The sequence below is a fragment of the Chiloscyllium plagiosum genome, unplaced genomic scaffold (genome assembly GCF_037043375.1).
Source record: "Chiloscyllium plagiosum isolate Xiang-an unplaced genomic scaffold, Cpla_swu_hap1 HiC_scaffold_16, whole genome shotgun sequence".
Lineage (NCBI taxonomy): Eukaryota > Metazoa > Chordata > Chondrichthyes > Orectolobiformes > Hemiscylliidae > Chiloscyllium > Chiloscyllium plagiosum.
The window spans coordinates 9,699,189-9,719,349 of NW_028270154.1; the positions used below are offsets into that span (position 1 = coordinate 9,699,189).

Here is a 20,161-nt window from a genome sequence, read left to right on the forward strand (position 1 = left end):
ACCTGAAGACTTAGAGTCTTAATAGGTGGTGATTACTTTTGAGACTTAATCAGTTCAAGTCTTCTGAACTCAGTTCTATTAAACAGGTGGAGGGGCCCTCCTGTGGCACAATGGTAATGTTCCTACCCCTGAACTGAGAGATCCAGGGTTCAACAGTGGGACTGTTGAAAGTTCATGATCAATAAACTTTGCATGAGCAGTTGGGAGTGAGTACTTTTTGGGAATTTGCAGCACTATGGGAGTTCAATGTAATGGGAGAGGTACATTTTGCTTTTTTCTTGGTTCATAATTTCTAAGTTTGGTTTTGGTTTATAGTCTGTACAGCTTTATTCTTCAGCTTCAACTGAGCAGAGGGATGGGAGTCCTGGGTAAATGGCTGCAGTTTCACGGCACTGCTGATTGAGAAAAAACAAATCAAACAGTGACACCACAGCAAAGTGGGGTGTTCAATAATTTGGGATTTTAAGGTGTGTAATGTTTTGACAGAAGAGGCTAACAGAAACAGCAGGAATAAATGAAAATCAGGATCAATACAATAAAGTAAGCAAGCAAAGTATGGTGATACACATGCAGACCTTACATTAAACACTATGGGTATCTGCACTAAGTATTGACTGTCATAGCGTCATCGAGATGTACAGCACGGAAACAGACCCTTTGGTCCAATCCATCCATGCCAACCAGATATCCCAACCCAATCTAATCCCACCTGCCAGCACCCAACCTATATCCCTCCAAACCCTTCCTATTCATATACCCATCCAAATGCCTCTTAAATGTTGCAATTATACCAGCCTCCACCACTTCCTCTGGCAGCTCATTCCATACAAGCACCACTCTCTATGTGAAACAGTTGCCCCATAGGTCTCTTTTATATCCTTCTCCTCTCACCCTAAACCAATACCCTTTAGTTCTGGACTCCACCACCCCAGGGAAAAGATTTTGCCTATTTACTCTATCAATGCCCCTCATAATTTTGTAAACCTCTATAAGGTCACCCCTCAGCCTCCAACACTCCAGGGAAAACAGTCCCAGTCTGTTCAGCCTCTCCCTATAGCTCAAATCCGCCAACCTGGCAACATCCTTGTAAATATTTTCTGAACCCTTTCAAGTTTCACATCTTTCAGATAGGAAGAAGACCAGAATTGCACGTAATATTCCAACAGTGGCCTAACCAATGTCTTGTACTGCTGCAACATGACCTCCCACTCCTGTACTCAATACTCTTGACTAATAAACGAAAGCATAACAAACACCTTCTTCACTATCCCATCTACCTGCTATGAGCCTGCCCTCCAAGGTCTCTTTGTTCAGCAATACTCCATCGGACCTTACCATTAAGTTTATACGTCCTGCTAAGATTTGCTTTCCCAAAATGCAGCACCTCATATTTATCTGAATTAAACTCCATCTGCCACTTCTCAGCCCATTGACCCATCTGGTCAAGCTGCTTCAAAAGCTTATCCCGCAACCCAAATAGACTGAAAAGACATCTATCGATGAATCAACTTGTGAAAGAAGGGATGCAACTGTGCCAATGAGGAATTGGCTGAACATTGCTCTACCAATATCTCAAGATCTTTTGTGAAGTACAGGAGTGGCACAAGTTTGAGAAAATGGGGACACGTTAACCACTCTGGATGAGATTGTTAGCTAAACAGAGCTGACAAGTGGTCACTGACTTTAAACATGTATCCTCCACACCAGCGAGGTTGCCTGAACTGCTGAAATACCCATCATTTTCGCTTTTGAAGTCAAGTTGGTATTATCAACTGGAAACTCCTGAAAATAAAGCCTCATAAATCAATGATTTTAGGCAAGAGTTTGGAACAGTTTAAGAAAATAACAGGACAGGTTTTTCACATATTCTGCACGAAAGGCTAACAAGTCTGGTTCATCAGCCCTTTACCTTGTCCATTTTATCCACCGCAGAACAGATTGTTCGGAATTTATCAGCTGGGACTCCACACACTTCAAACATCCCATCAAGAACACGTCTGTCATTAACCTGCATACAGGCAAATGAACACAGTTACAACGGCTTTGAATCAGAATAGTTTTTTTTTGCATGATAAGTTTTAATCCTTTGAATGAATCATTGCAAGCTACAAAATTATATCTTCAACATTATAATTTAATGAGAAATTAATGTGAAGAGAAAAATGCACAGATTAACACTAAGTTTGAAAAAAATACTACTTCCCAATTTAGATTTCCGATAGTAAGATACAAATTTGCACTAAAAATCTTTTGAGGAATCAGAGCTCACTTCAAGTGTCAGTTTGAAGTCAGCAACATTGCAACTAATGTAGGCCCTACCCAGTGAAGCGCCGGTCTTTTGTCTGTTCTAATCACTGACACACAGGTAAGTAATAAAATAACATAATCAAACAATTGTTTGTATATCTGTATGCAGATTTATTTGTTCATTTAATGACATCTTATCACGCAGTAGTCCTGCACATTCCTGAACCATGTATTTTATAACATTTGCACACGATAAATCACAGGATGGGTGAAGCCTAAATTTGTAACCTGTTCCTTGCATCACATACAAGACAAAGAAGTTGCAAAAGATCTGCTCTCTTTGATTGGAAAATTCCCGTCCTTAAGTTTCCCTTTATAATACAAGTAAAACTGAAATTCACTATGAAAGAGTTAAGCAACACCCTTACATGTTGTTGGAGTATACAACTGATTTGTTACATCATTCCATGGCTTATTTAATCCTGAATACATTGTACATTTGATTCAGAAAGAATTTTATATGATCAAGCAGTTAAGCAGTTTTATTTATTCTTGTTCAATAAGGAATTACATTTAAGTTCCTAACTGTGCTCATCTCTAAACTATTCTCAAGCAAAACGATAAATGTACCGAATAAACAGGAGTTCCTAACTAGTTCTGGAACTAGTGAGGTTTAAGACCATAAGACCATAAGACATAGGAGTGGAAGTAAGGCCATTCGGCCCATCGAGTCCACTCCGCCATTCAATCATGGCTGATGCGCATTTCAGCTCCACTTACCAGCGTTCTCCCCGTAGCCCTTAATTCCTCGAGACAACAAGAATCTATCAATCCCGGCCTTGAAGACATTTAGCGTCCCGGCTTCCACTGCACTCCGTGGCAATGAATTCCACAGGCCCACCACTCTCTGGCTGAAGAAATGTCTCCGCATTTCTGTTCTGAAATGACCCCCTCTAATTCTAAGGCTGTGTCCACGGGTCCTAGTCTCCACGTTTAACTGAAACAATTTCCTAGCATCCACCTTTTCCAAGCCATGTATTATTTTGTACGTCTCTATTAAGTCTCCCCTCAATCTTCTAAACTCCAACGAATACAATCCCAGTATCCTCAGCCGTTCCTCATATGTTAGACCTGTCATTCCAGGGATCATCCGTGTGAATCTCCGCTGGACACGTTCCAGTGCCAGTATGTCCTTCCTGAGGTGTGGGGACCAAAACTGGACACAGTACTCCAAATGGGGCCTAACCAGAGCTTTATAAAGTCTTAGTAGTACATCTCTGCTTTTATATTCCAACCCTCTTGAGATAAGAGACAACATTGCATTCGCTTTCTTAATCACGGACTCAACCTGCATGTTTACCTTTAGAGAATCCTCGACTAGCACTCCCAGATCCCTTTGTGCTTTGGCTTTATTAATTTTCTCACCATTTAGAAAGTAGTTTATGCTTTTATTCTTTTTGCCAAAGTGCAAGACCTCGCACTTGCTCACGTTAAATTCCATCAGCCATTTCCTGGACCACTCTCCCAACCTGTCGAGATCCTTCTGTAGCCTCCCCACTTCCTCAGTACTACCTGCCTCTCCACCTAACTTCGTATCATCGGCAAACTTCACTAGAATGCCCCCGGTTCCCTCATCCAAATCATTAATATATAATGCGAACAGCTGTGGCCCCAGCACCGAACCCTGCGGGACACCGCTCGTCACCGGCTGCCATTCTGAAAAAGAACCTTTTATCCCAACTCTCTGCCTTCTGTTAGACAGCCAATCCTCAATCCATCCCAGCAGCTCACCTCGAACACCATGGGCCCTCACCTTGCTCAGCAGCCTCCCGTGTGGCACCTTATCAAAGGCCTTTTGAAAGTCTAGATAGACCACATCCACTGGGTTTCCCTGGTCTAACCTACTTGTTACCTCTTCAAAAAATTCCAACAGGTTTGTCAGGCATGACCTCCCTTTACTAAATCCATGTTGACTTGTTCTAATCAGACTCTGCTCTTCCAAGAATTTAGAAACCTCATCCTTAATGATGGATTCTAGAATTTTACCAACAACCGAGGTTAAGCTGATTGGCCTATAATTTTCCATGTTTTGCCTTGATCCTTTCTTGAACAAGGGGGTTACAACAGCCATCTTCCAATCATCCGGGACCTTTCCTGACTCCAGTGACTCTTGAAAGATCTCAACCAATGCCTCTGCTATTTCCTCAGCCACCTCTCTCAGAACTCTAGGGTGTATCCCATCGGGGCCAGGAGATTTATCAATTTTAAGACTTTTTAACTTTTCTAGCACTATCTCTTTCGTAATGGCAACCATACTCAACTCAGCCCCGTGACACCCTTTAATTTTTGGGATATTACTTATGTCTTCCACTGTGAAGACTGACGCAAAGTACTTGTTAAGTTCTCCTGCTATTTCCTTATCTCCCATCACTAGGCTTCCTGCATCAGTTTGAAGTGGCCCAATGTCTACTTTTGCCTGTCGTTTGTTTCTTATGTACTGAAAGAAACTTTTACTATTATTTCTAATATCACTGGCTAGCCTACCTTCATATTTGATCCTCTCCTTTCTTATTACACTCTTTGTTATCCTCTGTTTGCTTTTGTATCCTTCCCAATCTTCTGATTTCCCACTGTTCTTAGCCACTTTATAGGATCTCTCTTTTTCTTTAATACATTTCCTGACTTCCTTTGTCAGCCAAGGTTGTCTAATCCCTCCCCAGTTAATCTTTCTTTTCTTGGGAATGAACCTCTGTACAGTGTCCTCAATTATACCTACAAACTCCTGCCATTTTTGCTCTGCTGTCTTCCCGGTTAGCCTCTGCTTCCAGTCTATTTTAGTCAGTTCCTCTCTCATGCCCTCATAATTACCTTTATTCAACTGTAACACCATTACATCCGATTTTGCCTTCTCCCTTTCAAACTCCAGACTGAACTCTATCATATTATGGTCGCTACTTCCTAAGGGTTCCCTTACTTTAAGATCTTTTATAGAGTCTGGTTCATTGCAAAGCACTAGGTCCAGAATAGCCTGCTCTCTTATGGGCTCCATGACAAGCTGTTCCAAAAAGCCATCCTGTAAGCATTCCATGAATTCCCTTTCTTTAGATCCACTAACAACATTATTTACCCAGTCCACCTGCATATTGAAGTCTCCCATGATCAATGTAACCTTGCCTTTCTGACATGCCTTCTCTATTTCCCGGTACATGTTGCGTCCCTGGTCCTGACCACTGTTAGGAGGTCTATACACAACTCCAATTATGTTTTTTTTGCCTTTGTGGTTCCTCAATTCCACCCACACAGACTCCACATCATCCGACGCTATGTCATTCAATACCATAGATTTAATTTTGTTCTTAACTAACAAGGCAACCCCACCCCCTCTGCCCACCTCTCTGTCTTTTCGATAAGTTGAAAAACCATGGAGGTTTAACTGCCAGTCCTGACCCCCCTGTAACCAAGTCTCTGTGATGCCTACTACATCATTATCATTCACTATTATCTGTGCCATTAGTTCATCGGCTTTGTTATGTATGCTACGAGCATTCAGGTAAAGTGCCTTAATGCTAACTTCCTTATCATTAGAGATGTTGGAAGTCATATGTCCTAAGTTATCCTTGCTTTTTACTGCATTCTCAGTCTGCCTCAATTTTAAATCCGCCTGGAAACATGCTATCCTGCTGCTTATCTTGCCATTTACCTCCATACTCCCTGTCGCTTTCACTTTCCCTTCCCCCCAACTCAGAAGTTTAAAGTCCTACTGACCACCCTATTTATCCTCTTCGCTAGAACATTGGTACCTGATCGGTTCAGGTGGAGACCGTCCCAACAGTACAGATCCCCCCTGTTCCAAAACTGATGCCAATGCCCCATGAAGTGGAATCCCTCTTTCCCACACCAATCCCTTAGCCACGTGTTTACTTGCCTAATTTTCTTGTCCCTATGCCAATTGGCACGTGGCTCGGGCAGTAATCCGGAGATTATGACCCTTGAGGACCTGTGCTTCAATTTCCTGCCTAGTGCTTCGTAATGCCCAAACAGGTCCTCTACCCTAGTCTTGCCTATGTTGTTGGTACCAACGTGGACCACAACAACTGGATCCTCCCCCTCCTGCTCCAATATCCTTTCAAGACGGTCGGAGATGTCTCGCACCATGGCACCGGGCAGGCAACACACCATGCGAGACTCCCGATCCGGCTTGCAAAGGATACTATCTGTCCCCCTAATTATAGAATCCCCTATAACCACTACTTGTCTTTTTGCTCCCCCCTCTTGAATGGCCTTCTGGACCATGGTGCCTTGGTCAGTTGGCTCATCCTGTCCAGAGCCCTTTTCCTCATCCGAACAGGGAGCAAGAATCTCGTACCTGTTGGACAAGGTCAAGGGTTGAGGCTCCTCCACTCCTGAACTCCGGTTCCCCCTATCTGCCTCACTTACAGTCACACTCTTTTGTGCCTGATCACTAGCTGAATGTGAATTACTTAACCTCCCAGGTGTGACTGCCTCCTGAAACAAAGCATCCAGGTAACTCTCCCCCTCCCGGATGTGCCGCAGTGTTTGAAGCTCAGATTCCAGATCATCAACTCTGATCCGGAATTCTTCCAGCAACCAACACTTGCTGCAGATGTGGTCACTGCCGTTCACAATGGGATCAGCCAGCTCCCACATCATACAGCAACAACACATCACCTGCCCAGCCATCTCTGCTTAGTTAGTTAATTAGTTACTTTGTACAAGTATGAATTAGAATACCTTCTGATACCTCTCTGCTATAGTTTTTTTTTTACCCTAAATAAGGACTTGATGTATACACACACACAAAAAAACCAAAGTAAATTTTTAACTAGTCCCTGGTAAAGAAATAAAAATCCTTACCTTAAAAGAAAAAGCAGAGTAGTTAAGAAGGTTAGAGGAGGAGGGTGGGTGGGAGATACTACAGGTGTAGAATCTCGGGTTTAGCCGCCTTCCTGACTTATATACTCACTTTTCCTTCCTTTAACAACAATTGTAGCTGGATTTTATAAATCAAAAGTATAAAACTGAAAACCTCAACAGACACAAGTACAGGCCAGTTTTATCAAGGTTGACTAACATAGTGGTTATGTTACAGTGGTTAAACCAGATGCTTCATTGTGAATACTAGATGCCAAGCCATCAACATCTGTGCTGCCTTCATCATATACTCATACAGATGCCAGTGTACAAACAAAGACCTTCTGTACAGTGAAGTGACTACTGGTCACAATCCCTGGGTGTCCATCAGGTCTGTGTGCAGGGAAAGCTGGCAAAGAAGACATTCCAGAGGTAATGGAGGCCAGCACATCCTGAAACTTCTCAGCCAAGAGTTTGAAGTCTGCAGCACGTGGCAGAGACCGCCACACCAAAGCTGGACTCCTGAAACACATCACGTGATGCTCAACATAGAGTTGACTACCAAATGATCACCTCACAAGCCAGAAGGCTGCTGCTAATCTAAATACCTGGATAAATAATGAAGGGTTTGAACATTTGAATTTGAATTAATAACAAAAAAAGACACTAGCAACTATCAATGAAGTTATCTGACTTTTTATTATTCACCTATGGGGCATAAGCATCATTGGCTGGGCCTGTCCCTAGTTGTCTTGAGAAGTTGGTGGTGAGCTGTTTTCTTGAACAGCTGCAACCGTTGTGCTGTGGACCGACAATGTCCTCAGAGAGAGAATTACAGGATTTTGACCCAGCCACAGCGAAGGAATGGTGATACATTTCCAAGTCAGGATGGTAAGTAGCTTGGAGGGACCTTCAGGTGGTAATCATAGTCATAGAGATGTACAGCAGTATAACATCTCCATGCTGACAAGATATTCTAAATTAATCTGGTCCCATTTGCCAGCACTTGGCCAATATCCCTCTAAACCCCTCCTATTCATATACCCGTTCAGACACCTTTTGAAATTATGTAATTGTACCAGCCTCCACCACTTTCTCTGGCAACTCATTCCATACATGCACCACCTTCAAGTTCGTTTTACGATCTAAACAGCTTACTTAGAAAAAGAGTATTAGCATGCAATGGACATGCAGGACAGCACAACAAATGCACTTTATTCTTAAAATTCAAACTTATTTCACTCAGCGTTCTCTGACGTGGGCTTGACCATCCTACTTAGGTTTTGATTTTAACTGGAGGCAACAGGACGGTTTTATGTAAACAGAGTATACATAATTCAACCTTAATTATTTTAGGATGCACAGGAAAGTTCCAAAGTGATTATTTAACAGTAGGGAGATCATTTGCGGCTTTGACACAATGTCTACCTGCTTAGATAATGTCTCAAATATGCCTGACAGTTAAGATAAAAAAATTATGCTAAACATCCTAAATCTGTCTGTTCATCAGCTTTGCACATTGAGAAAAGCTGCATGCTGGTCTGATTTCTACCTACCTTTAGACTAATATCATCATCAAAGCCATCACATGGATGCCCAGGGTTCTAACCAAGAAAGGATTAAAATGAAAGGAGTGGTGTCCGACAGTGGCATCTCCAACATTTCACTGTTTTAAAACCTTTTGAATATTACTTAAATGCCCTCACTTTACCTTAATGACAAAGTCTCCCAGCTGCAACTCGCTGAAGATCTCATGAACTATTTTCAGACATTCAGCATCAGGAATCATTGGATCATACTGACCAGCAATATCAAAATCCTGAGAAAGGAAACAGTTTTTTAAAACAATTAAAAAAACGGGGCCAGCAATATAAATAAATGTTGCTTTGCAGCAATGGATACTGTGTAAACTGATGAGAAATTACAACAACGGAAAGCAATTGTGGAGCAGGCTCATTGTCCAAATGCCCTGATCCTGCTCCTAATTTACATATTCATATTCGAAACAGCTAATTTGCTTACAAATTTCACTTACAATAATTGAATAGTCAGACAGGCTGATGCTATATGAAACAAAACAGAATCAATATGCATGATCTGAGCAGAATAATGTACATTAGGATTAACATTGTATAGACAAAGTGGATTTGCTGAGAGGCAAAACAACTCCACAAACTGTGTATGATCAGACTAAATAACTGCAAAAGCATCATGTAAAGATAATCACATTTATTAATTCTGACTTATTGCCTAAATCGAAGCACGTGTCTTTTAAATTACCCGTTCCAATAGTGACTCACTCCCATGGATTCCCTATCAAAGTGGAGAAACTTCTTTGGGATCCCTGCCATTGATAGCATGCTCTCAGCAACCCTCAGCCCTAAGCCCCAGTGACACTGGTTAAAATGTACATTGTAGAAGTGTACCGTCATTGCACCAAAAACAGAGAAACCAATGATTTTGTGGATCTCCTCAGCTCACATTGCAGAATCCCTGTAATATGAAAACCTACATACAGTTCAGTACATAATAGACAGCAACTGAAGCATAGGAGCGCAGAAAAATATCACTTTCTATACTGGTGTTACCTACGCAATGGATTCTCAAGGAGCAGCTTTTAGACATTATGCATGCAGCCTTTTGGAATAGCCACTAACATTCAGCTTTTCCAAAACTATTCCATTTTGCTCGGTGAATTAATTCTTAGTGGAACGCATCTCCAAAACCATCAGCTCCACGTATACTCACACATTGATAAAACTCCCTGTAGCGGCCTCTGGTCATGGCTGGATTGTCTCTTCGATATACTTTAGCAATGTGATACCTCTTAATGTTGGTAATTTTATTCATCGCTAAATAACGGGCAAAAGGAACCTGAAAAGGTCAAGGCCAAATACACAGAATGATAACAATGATTGGCTGCACAGCTCTACTTGAAATATTATAATTTTTCAGCTTGTCAGAGAATTGAAAGAATTAATTTGCATTTATTCTTGTTTCATCTGCGTTCTGGTAGTGCAGAGGTATGGCGCCTTGACTGCCAATTGTCCTCCAGTATCTAACACAATCAGCTTATCTTCATTTTGAGCTTTGACAAATGACAAATTTGATAATGTTGGAAGGTTATTCAATGGCATCAGCCTGCTTACCTACATCCGCATGTGATTTTCCTAGCAGGTATAACTGCTCAGATCAAATAACAAACACAAAGCATCAAGCACTTCAGAAAAATCTGTCTGAGTTCTAAACTCAGAACAGCAACCACTGCACTGTGAGGGTTTTCCATTTCTTACACAAGCAATCCTGTGACCTCCAAATGAAGGCACCTAATTAGGGGCATTTTTCTGCCATGGGTCCACCCAGATTAGGAAGTTGATGGAGATATACTCAAGCTCAATAGATCCCTTTGCATCATATGTAGTTGGACTTGAGGCCAGCTTTCAGAGATAAAAAGTCACTGTGACAAATCCACTGTGTTATCTCGTCTCCAGAATCCACTGCATTATTCAATCTGTCCTGCCTGCTACATACAATGCCATTGTATAGAATTGTGTGCATTTATCTTACTCTTGCCTCAGCCATTGCTCAGTTGGTAGCACTCTGAGACAAAAGGTTCTCAGTTCAAAGACCGCTCCATCGCCTGAGCAGAAAAGACAAAAGGTGACAATTCAGTGCAGTACTGAGGCAGTTTTGCAATGTCAGTTGTGGGACCTTTTGGACAAAATGTTGAACCAAGGCTGGAGATGTCCATTCTGGTGAATGTGAAAGATCTTGTACCACTATTTTAGGCTGGGCCAATGAGTTATCCCTGGTGCAAAAACTGAAAGTGCTGGAAAAGCTCAGCAGGTCTGGCAGCATCTGTGAAGAGACATCAGAGTTAATGTTTCAGGTCTGGTGAGCCTTCCCTCATTTCTGGGGAAGGGTCACCTAATCCAAAACATTAACTCTAATTTCTCTTCACAGGTGCTGCCAGACATGCTGAGCTTTTCCAGCAATTTCAGTTTTTGTTTCTGATTTGCAGCATTCACAGGTCTTGTGGTTTTATTGAGTTATCCTTATTGCCCTGGCCAACATTTATCCTTCAAACATCGCACAAACAGATTATCTGATTATTATTTGATTGCTCTTAAAAAGATCTTAGGTTTAATTGGCTGACAATTGTTTACAATACGACTGTGACAATACTCTGATTGCAATTCACTGGCTGTTAAGTGCTTCGAGACATCTCTACAACGAGAAATACTATGTTTCAACTATGAAGAGATGGTAAATGGACAGGGTTTTTTTTAGAAAGAGCCTGACTGAGTCCTCAAAACTATGAGGGGCATAGAGAAGGTCAATAAGAATAAATATTTCCCTTAGTAGGGGCAGGAGACTTAAACTGAGTTCAATCAGAATTGTTTTGCACCCAGTGTGATAGATTTCTGGAACTTGCTGGCTGAAAGGGTGCTACAGTCAAGAACCATTATAATGTTTAAAATGTATTTAGATGAATACTTGAAACGTGAAGACACACAAGGCAGTAAACCAAGTCCTGGAAATAGGATCAGAGTAGTTAGGTGCTTGATGACTGACAGTGACAAGATGGGCTAAAGGGCCTGTTTATGCTGCAATAGAGTTGTTTTCTTTGACCAATTTAGTTCACATCAAGGATACAGTCAGATCATAACGCAATGACAATAGCTCGCCACCCTGATCCTTTAAGTCGTAAATAAGTTTTGAGTCTTCACCATATTTTCCAGTAAGTGTTTCCTGAAGAAAACAAATAAACAACGAGTTAGCAAGAAATAATTCATAAACATATTGTCAGGAATTAATAATGAAGATCTTCTGAGTGAAATAAGAATAAATGCAACATTCACATGCAATAAATAATAACTTTTGCTGGGATCAACTGAATTTTTGACTAATGTGAAGCAACTGAAACATGACTTTGCTCAATCCCCATTATCTGCAATTGTGGCCAATAAGGTTTGAACTGTCATAAGACAAATACAAGCTGTGACAGTTATTCAGTTCTCTCTCATCAAAACCTGAGAGCTAACAGCTTATATGATCTGAACTCTCCCTTTCATTTATTTATTACCTTTCTGAACAAAGCCCACTGACGAACATACAATACAGACTGACAGAAACGTACTCTTGACACCTGTTTAAGATGCAGCGTTGACGGGCTACTCAAGCATTATTTAATTATGTTGTATAATATGTATTGGGTGACAAGTTTAGACAGTAGATTTGGATTGGCTCAGGCTTGGAGGGCCGATGGGCCTATTCCTGGGCTGTAAATTTTCTTTGTCCTTTGTTGTTCTTTGTATCTGGTAGTCAAGCTAATGGCAATTTTGTCCAAAACCACGTGTATGGCCTTGGTGCAGTGAAGACAGGTAAAACAAAACATTAGCTCACAATGTGCTACAGACACAAGGCACTCATTAGGGAGATGCTGTGTTACACCAGGACTGCAAAACTATTGTACGTTGATGATTTCAAGATAACTACATTATCAATCTCTCAATTTGCAAGCAAAACCAGAGATGTAGAGAAATGTCAGCCTGTTGGTTATGATATAGACTAATAACTCAGGTGTTAATAGTTCAAATTAAATCATGACAAACTTGTGGAATTAAAGTCAGAAGTCAACGGAGACTAAAAGAAAAGCAACCAGGAAAAACTCTGGACAGTTGTGAAAGCCCAAGAACCAAACCTACTCAATCTTCCCTACATGAGAACATAGTTAAGTTCCACATGGTTCATTTTAACATTCGCAACATGTGCAATAAATGCGACCCTCAAGACAGATTTTATGTTTCTGAACTTAGATTAGATTAGATTAGATAACTTTACAGTGTGGAAACAGGCCCTTCGGCCCAACAAGTCCACACCGACCCGCCGAAGCGCAACCCACCCATACTCCTACATTTACCCCTTACCTAACACTACGGGCAATTTAGCATGGCCAATTCACCTGACCTGCACATCTTTGGACTGTGGGAACTTAAGACTGAGAAAAACTCTACAATGTAGGGGAAGTAGCAATGGTTAAATATCCAGGACTGATTGTTGTAACAGGAATAATACCAGGTTTTTCCACGGAGGCTAAATTCCATAAAAACGTACTGCATGTTGATCTTTATCTATTAAGAGTTTTCTAATGATACACAAATACCAGTCTACCAAACAACCTTGACAATAGCACTGTTCTGTCAAAGATTTTCCTATCCTGCCCAATTCAAATTGGAACAGGTGTTGCACAGGCCCATTGAGTGTTTTACCTTGAGCTCAAACACTGGAGTATCAATGGTTTCAGCTCCATGACGTTTAAAGCAGTTAATGATGGTGCCGAAGACTTTTTCACGGATAGCCATTTGCTTTGGGTTATAGTCTCTGGTCCCCTGAAAAATTGAAAGCTTACATAAGATAACAAAAAGAAGCACATCCATTCTGTGTAACTATGCAGTATAAAGATAATAAAATTCAAACCTATCGGGAAGCTCTCAACAGAACTGCAGTGTAATGGCTACCACTGACACAAATATAACGGATGTTGAAAGCAATGATGGTAAATGTGGCTGTCAACTTCAGTCACTTGTCTCTCTGCAGACAAACACAGTTGTTTTCAGATCTATTGTGCATCACTCTGGATGCCTCAGTATAAGGAGAATATAATCACATTAGACAGGGTACTGAAGAGATTTACAGGAATGGTTCCAGGAATGAGAAACTTCACTTATGAAGAAAGGCTGAAGAAGTTGGGCCTGTTATTGTTGGAGAAAAGGCAGCTTTAAGCTGATAGTAGTTTTCAAAATCATTAACAGATAGAGAAACTGTTCCTGCTCATAAAAGCAAAAGAAACAAAAAGTGATATGAGAAAAAGGGTTCACTCCTTCTGCGTGTAAGATTTCTGTGATATCTGGCTGTTAAAAATATTCTGCAACATAAAGTGGAGCTCTGCCACTCTCTGAAGCTTTTATTTACAATCACATCTAACATACCTTGGGTGTTTTGAGGACAAACGTTTGTTTTCCATCATTAGTTCCAAGCTGAGCTTTCAACTCCAGCAACTTTGCCAATGCTTCTGTAACCTGATTTTAAAAATAAATTTTAAAATATTAAAAAAGGACTAAAATCTTTCTTTCAACCAGCATATATCATTAATTAAAAAACTCTCTTAACTATATCAGGTGGTCTATTTCAAACAGAAGCAGGGAAGTTATTCTGTGTCCTGACCAATATTTGTCATTCAATCAAAACTACAAAACCAGATTGAGTATCACAGATGCCATTTGTGAGAGTTTGCTGTGTGAAAATTGGCTTTCTAGTTTCCTATATTATAACAGTAACTACAATTCAAAAGTATGTCTTGAAACTCATGATATAAATGCATTTTCTTTGGTTTAAGGCTGGAAACTGAAAGCGGAGAATTGCTGCATTTAGACAGAAATAACATGAAAACTATGTATCTCCAGGGCTGGGGGCGCATTTTTAAAAATTGTACATGTTTCAGGGCTACTTATTCCATGTTAAGAATTTCCAGAGGCCAAAATACTGAATCATCATGAATAAATGCAACAACTGTTTCTGCTCTCAATTCCCAGCAGTTTCCAGAGTACCAAAAATTACAGTAAGTTGGAACACACCTTCCACTCATGTATAACAAAATAGTTAAAAGATACGTCAGAACACCCATTTAACCTGTATTCCTGATGAAGGGCTTTTGCCCGAAACGTCGATTTTCCTGCTCCTCGGATGCTGCCTGAACTGCTGTGCTTTTCCAGCACCACTCTAATCCAGAATCTGGTTTCCAGCATCTGCAGTCATTGTTTTTACCTATTTAAAACATACAATCCTGTAGGCTGCCAGCATTTCAAAATAGATAGCTGCAGGAATCAGGTTCACAAGTCTCACTGGTGTGAGTAACTGAAAAGCAATATTACCTCTAAATTATAGAATGGTTATGTGGTTGTCAAGTTACCTTCACAAAGTAGGAGTATCAACAGCAAGTGCTACAAGGGTATTTAACAGTGGGGTTCATAATGGATTGTGGAACTGTTAATATACTCTGCTACAACTCTAAATTTCTCTCAACCACTTTCCAAGGAGGAGCATAGCTAGTGATGCAAATAAATTATTTAAGCAATTTGACTGTTTCATTTTGTGGTACTTTTACTCAGTGCTTTGGCTGGCCATTCAGATATTTTCAAACTAACCTGTTCAGAGTTGTTATGATACACCTATGTAGCAGGTATTAGTCAAACCTGGGCCTCCTGGTTCAAAGATAGGGATACTAACCACTACTTGCAGTCACTCTATCTTTTTCCGCCATTCAGGTCGTCCTTTAATTAAGAAGACAAATATCTAAATATAAAAACTAAAATCATCAATGTTGCTTGACTGGCTGACAAAGTACACTTCAGGGAAGATTTACTTTTGTGAAGATACAGCAACCTGGGAGAAAGATTCTCAAACAGCAAATTTTAGGCTTGACATATCACATTATTTCATGTTTTCTGGAATCACCTCAAGCTTCAGCTTAGTGATATCTGCATACATCTAACCCGCCTTTTGACCGTGCTCCATCAATGGCAACTGTGCCTTCAACAGTCTAGGCCCTTAACTCCAACAGTTGCCTCTCTAAACCTCTCTGCCTCTCTCTCATCCCAAAAACCTAACTCTTGGCCGCGGTTTTGGCCATCTGCTCTAATGTTGCACGAAATGGTTTTATGCCAAACGTTATCCTATAATACATTAGAAATAGGAAGAGTAGGCCATCCGGCCCATCGGGTCTGACTAATCTCATTGTGGACTCAGCTCCATTTACCTGCCCACTCACCATAAACATAAATTCCTTGACTGTTCAAAAATCGATCCCCACCTTAAATACAAATCAACTTGGATCATTTCATTCTTAAGGTACTACACAGACACAAATTATTATTGTCACTGAACATCTGAGCACTAATGTGTTGGCTAAATATTAAGTGGTAAATGCATTGATCTACAAGCTAAAACATTTCTTTAGTATTTACATACATCTGTTACAAGTTACGCACCTGCTCATTAGGCAGAGAGCACATCACCCGTGCAATCATGTTGTGATGTCCAATCCCGTTGCAGATAAATCCAGACCAGTATTTTGCAGCAAATGTTCCAAATTTGTTCATTTTGGTTTCAGATTCAACGCAAAAGTTTAATTCCAACAATTATCAAAGTCCCAGAAAGCAATGTTATTATTCAAGTCCCATTGAAATCCACCCGTTAAAATTTCCATTCCCGTAGACTCCATCCATAATTCAGAATTCACCAGGTCCAATAATTAAAAATCACAAGGGGAAGGAATTTCCAGATGGATCGTGCATGAAGGAACAGGAGAAAACTGGTCAGCAATTACCACTAACCCAGTGGTTCAGGGTGGCAGCAAAACATGGTGGGAGGAGTAACAATGACAATTAACTAAAACGAACAACAAATTTCAATCGCACAGATCTGGAAGAACTTCTCGCAAGTTGTTGTTTTTTTGTATTGATGGTTACAACCAAGTATCATGTTACCAAAAAAAAACAAAACAACAGATCAGTGCTGACTATTTCAGCAACTAATGTAACATAACAAATGGCATGAAGTTGATACTTGATTGCTGTGCAATGCATAACAAGTAATTACCATTTTCAATTTATATAAATTCCACCTGGATTTTGGACAAGTTTTGCTGACACTCGTATCAGAATATAATTGTTTCACCCTCTTTGCACCTTCATGTTTTCTTAAATGTCACAATGCCTCATCAGATTTGTTTTGCAAATGCTTTCCTATTTTGCAAAGGTTCTTCCAGTTCTGTTACAGTTAATAAATTCCCCTTCCACGATCACGTTCTGAAAGCACATAGCAGATTGGTTTCAAATAAATTCACATTTTCCCACTTTCTCAATCAATACCTATTTAAACCTCTTTGTTGCTGACACAGTGAGATCACCCACCTGCATCGCCAGCAATTCACCAGCATACCCACATATGCATTTTGAACATGGTGTCATAGGCATCGGAATTGGTTTCAGCGGTCTTCATGGATACTTCCCAGGTTCAGAATCAAACACATTGTTGTGGGCCTGGAGTCACATGTAGGCCAAGCTGGGTAAGGACAAACTCCTGCCCTATAGGTTATTTGGGAACTAGATGCTGAACTAGCAATGGTTTCAGATGAGCAAAAAAAAATCGGCTGCAGGATTAATATAAACCCCAGCTTTAAGGCTGCTGAGCTCCATTAGATTGGTATTTAACAGTAATGGATTCATACTTACCATTACTGAGACTGGGTTTTAATTCTAGGTTTATTAAGCAATATTAAATTCTACCATTGTGGCATCTAAATCCAGGGCCTCTGGGTTACCTGTACATTGCCACTCCACCACCATCTCTCCATCTGCAGCTCTGCCTCCACATTACCTAAAATAAACTATTTATATATTAATATACATAATACAGATCTGTGTATCAAAGCTCTTGAGTACAGTTAGAGTCATGGAGATGTACAGCATGGAAACAGACCCTTTGGTCCAACTTGTCCATGCCAACCAGATATCCCAAACCAATCTAGTCCCACTTGCCAGCAACAGGCCGATTTCCACCAAACTCCTCCTATTCATTTACCCATCCAGATGCCTTTTAAATGTTGCAATTGTACTAGCCTCCACCACTTCCTCTGGCAGTATATTCCATACATGTACTACCATATGCGTGAAAAAGTTTCCCGTTAGGTCTCTTTTATATCTTTCCCCTCTCACCCTAAACCTATGCCCTCTAGTTCTGACTCCCCGACCCCAGGGAAAAGACCTGGCTATTTATCCTATCCATCCCCCTCATGATTTTATAAATCTCTAGAAGGTTACCCCTCAGCCTCTGACGCTCCAGAGATAACAGCCCCAGCCTGTTCAACCTCTCCCTATAGCTCAAATCCTCCAACCCTGGCAACATCCTTGTAAATCCTTTCTGAACCTTTTCAAGTTTTACAACATCTTTCTGATAGGAAGGAGACCAGAACTGCATACAATATTCCAAAAGTGGCCTGACCAATGTCCTGTACAGCCACAATATGACCTCCCAACTCCTGTACTCAATACTCTGACCAATAAAGGAAAGCATACCAATCGCCTTCTTCACTATCCTATCTACCTGCAACTCTATTTTCAAGAAGCTATGAACCTGCACTCCAAGGTCTCTTTGTTCAGCAACACTCCTTAGGATCTTACCACTAAGCACATAAGTCCTGCTAAGATCTGTTTTCTCAAAATACAGCACCTCGCATTTATCTATATTCCATTCCTCTCTTAGTCTTGATAAAATTAGATAAAGTCTAGTCTTGATAACTGTAGATGTCAGAGTTATTCATCTTGTACATTATAATTAACATTGTACAAAGAATATTACACAGATCTCCGTGGGGAAGGTTATGCTGGATTGTAGAATTGCACTGTTTCTTATATACCTGCAACAGTAAATTAAGAGCATGCCTTCCAGCTATAATAGTTCAAAGAATGTGGTCATCCACATTCACCAGAGTTTTATAAAACTACAAAAATGAAAAAGACACTAATCAACTCAGGTTCCAATAGTGGGTAGCACCTTAGTAGAATTCTGCCATAATACTAACAGAAAAATACATCTGAAGCCATTGGGTTTCATATTGAAATTGATTCTGGATCATGTAAGACGTTTTAATGTCTATGGGTAGAGTAGTTTTTATTTGTCATTTCTACCATAGACAACTGATACAGTAAAAACGTGACAGTGTCCTCCAGGACCGAGGATGCTACATGGACAGCACAAGCTACACAATGTACGTGGCATAAAGTGCAAAACATGCACGTTACAGTATAATAGAAGCATGATAAATAGTAGACATTTTTCTAGCAGCAATTTGAAGTCGCAAAAAGATTTTCAGATGGGAAGGAATCTAATCATACTCTGTTAAGGAGCCTGATGGCTTGGGGGAAGAAACTGTTGCCCAGTCTGGCCGTGAGATACAGAATGCTCCGGTATCTTCTGCCAGATGGCAGGAGGGAGAAGAGTTTGAGTGAGGGGTGTGTGTGGTCTTCCACAATGTTCTTAGCCTTTGTGCTGGACTTTTACAGTCCAGCATGGCAGCAGGTGGAATTACAGTTCAATTAATGAAATCTGAAATACAAAGCTCATCTTACTGATGATTACTGTAAAATAATTATTGATTGTCATTAAAAATCCATCTGGTTCACTCTGGAAATCGCACCCAACTTGGCCTACATGTATGTCTGGAATCACTTTAATGTCAAGGCTTATAATGGTCCTCTGCAATAGCCTAGCAAGCCACTCAGTTAAAGTGAAATTAGGTATGAGCATCAATTATTGGGCTTGTCAGCAATGCCCACATCCCATGAAAGAATAAAAATCTGTGATGATTTCATTTCTACTGCCTGAGGCAATCTGAACTAATGTTACATCATGCAGTTACTGCCCCACCCAATCAATAAATAAATAGTATCAGGAAAAAATACCGACAAATACGTTACAACTTAATGTCATTCCAATAGAATTTCTGTGAGCTTTTATGGCATTTTAATTTTTAAAAAGCTGTACTATGTCTAATGAGTACTGCTCAAAGTAAATGTGGCTTTGCAGATTTAAACACAGCTGTATCTCAATTAGTTTGCATTTCACCTGTAATTCTCATATACATTATGACAGGAAACATACTATTTTCTATTAACTTTTTAAAAATTCATTCATGGGATGTGGGTGTCCAGTTATAATTGAAGGCGTTACTAGCTTTTCAACTCACAGTATAAAATAGGTTGCAATGCTTTTTTTTTAAATCTTACTTATCCTAAAACCCAGATCCAAACCCCAGGGTCAGCACTTGGAAAACTTTTATCTCATTACATCATAGGCAATTTCAATGAGCTACAACACAGGGCAAAATGTTATCCAGCCTGCTCTCTGTAGCTTTCTCTGCTGTATTGTCTTTCCAATTTTAACATTTCCTCTTTCCAATTAAGAAATGTTCTACAACAAA

General features: G+C 40.3%; 1 protein-coding gene across 2 annotated transcripts in view; it reads right to left on the bottom strand.

Annotated features, from left to right (window-relative positions):
* The window catches only part of hars (histidyl-tRNA synthetase), a 35,748-nt gene that overhangs the window by 12,467 nt on the left and 3,120 nt on the right, over positions 1 to 20,161 (bottom strand). Inside the window, exons 2-8 of one of the 2 annotated variants that reach the window (XM_043703075.2) lie at positions 16,170 to 16,509; positions 14,112 to 14,201; positions 13,392 to 13,511; positions 11,776 to 11,871; positions 9,868 to 9,993; positions 8,831 to 8,938; positions 1,910 to 2,008 (exon numbers count right to left, since the gene is read on the bottom strand). In XM_043703075.2, the coding sequence (XP_043559010.1) occupies positions 1,910 to 2,008; positions 8,831 to 8,938; positions 9,868 to 9,993; positions 11,776 to 11,871; positions 13,392 to 13,511; positions 14,112 to 14,201; positions 16,170 to 16,280 (750 nt within the window). In that variant the 5' untranslated portion in view covers positions 16,281 to 16,509. The remainder of the gene's footprint in view (positions 1 to 1,909; positions 2,009 to 8,830; positions 8,939 to 9,867; positions 9,994 to 11,775; positions 11,872 to 13,391; positions 13,512 to 14,111; positions 14,202 to 16,169; positions 16,510 to 20,161) is intronic. The other variant, XM_043703076.2, reaches the window with a different exon arrangement.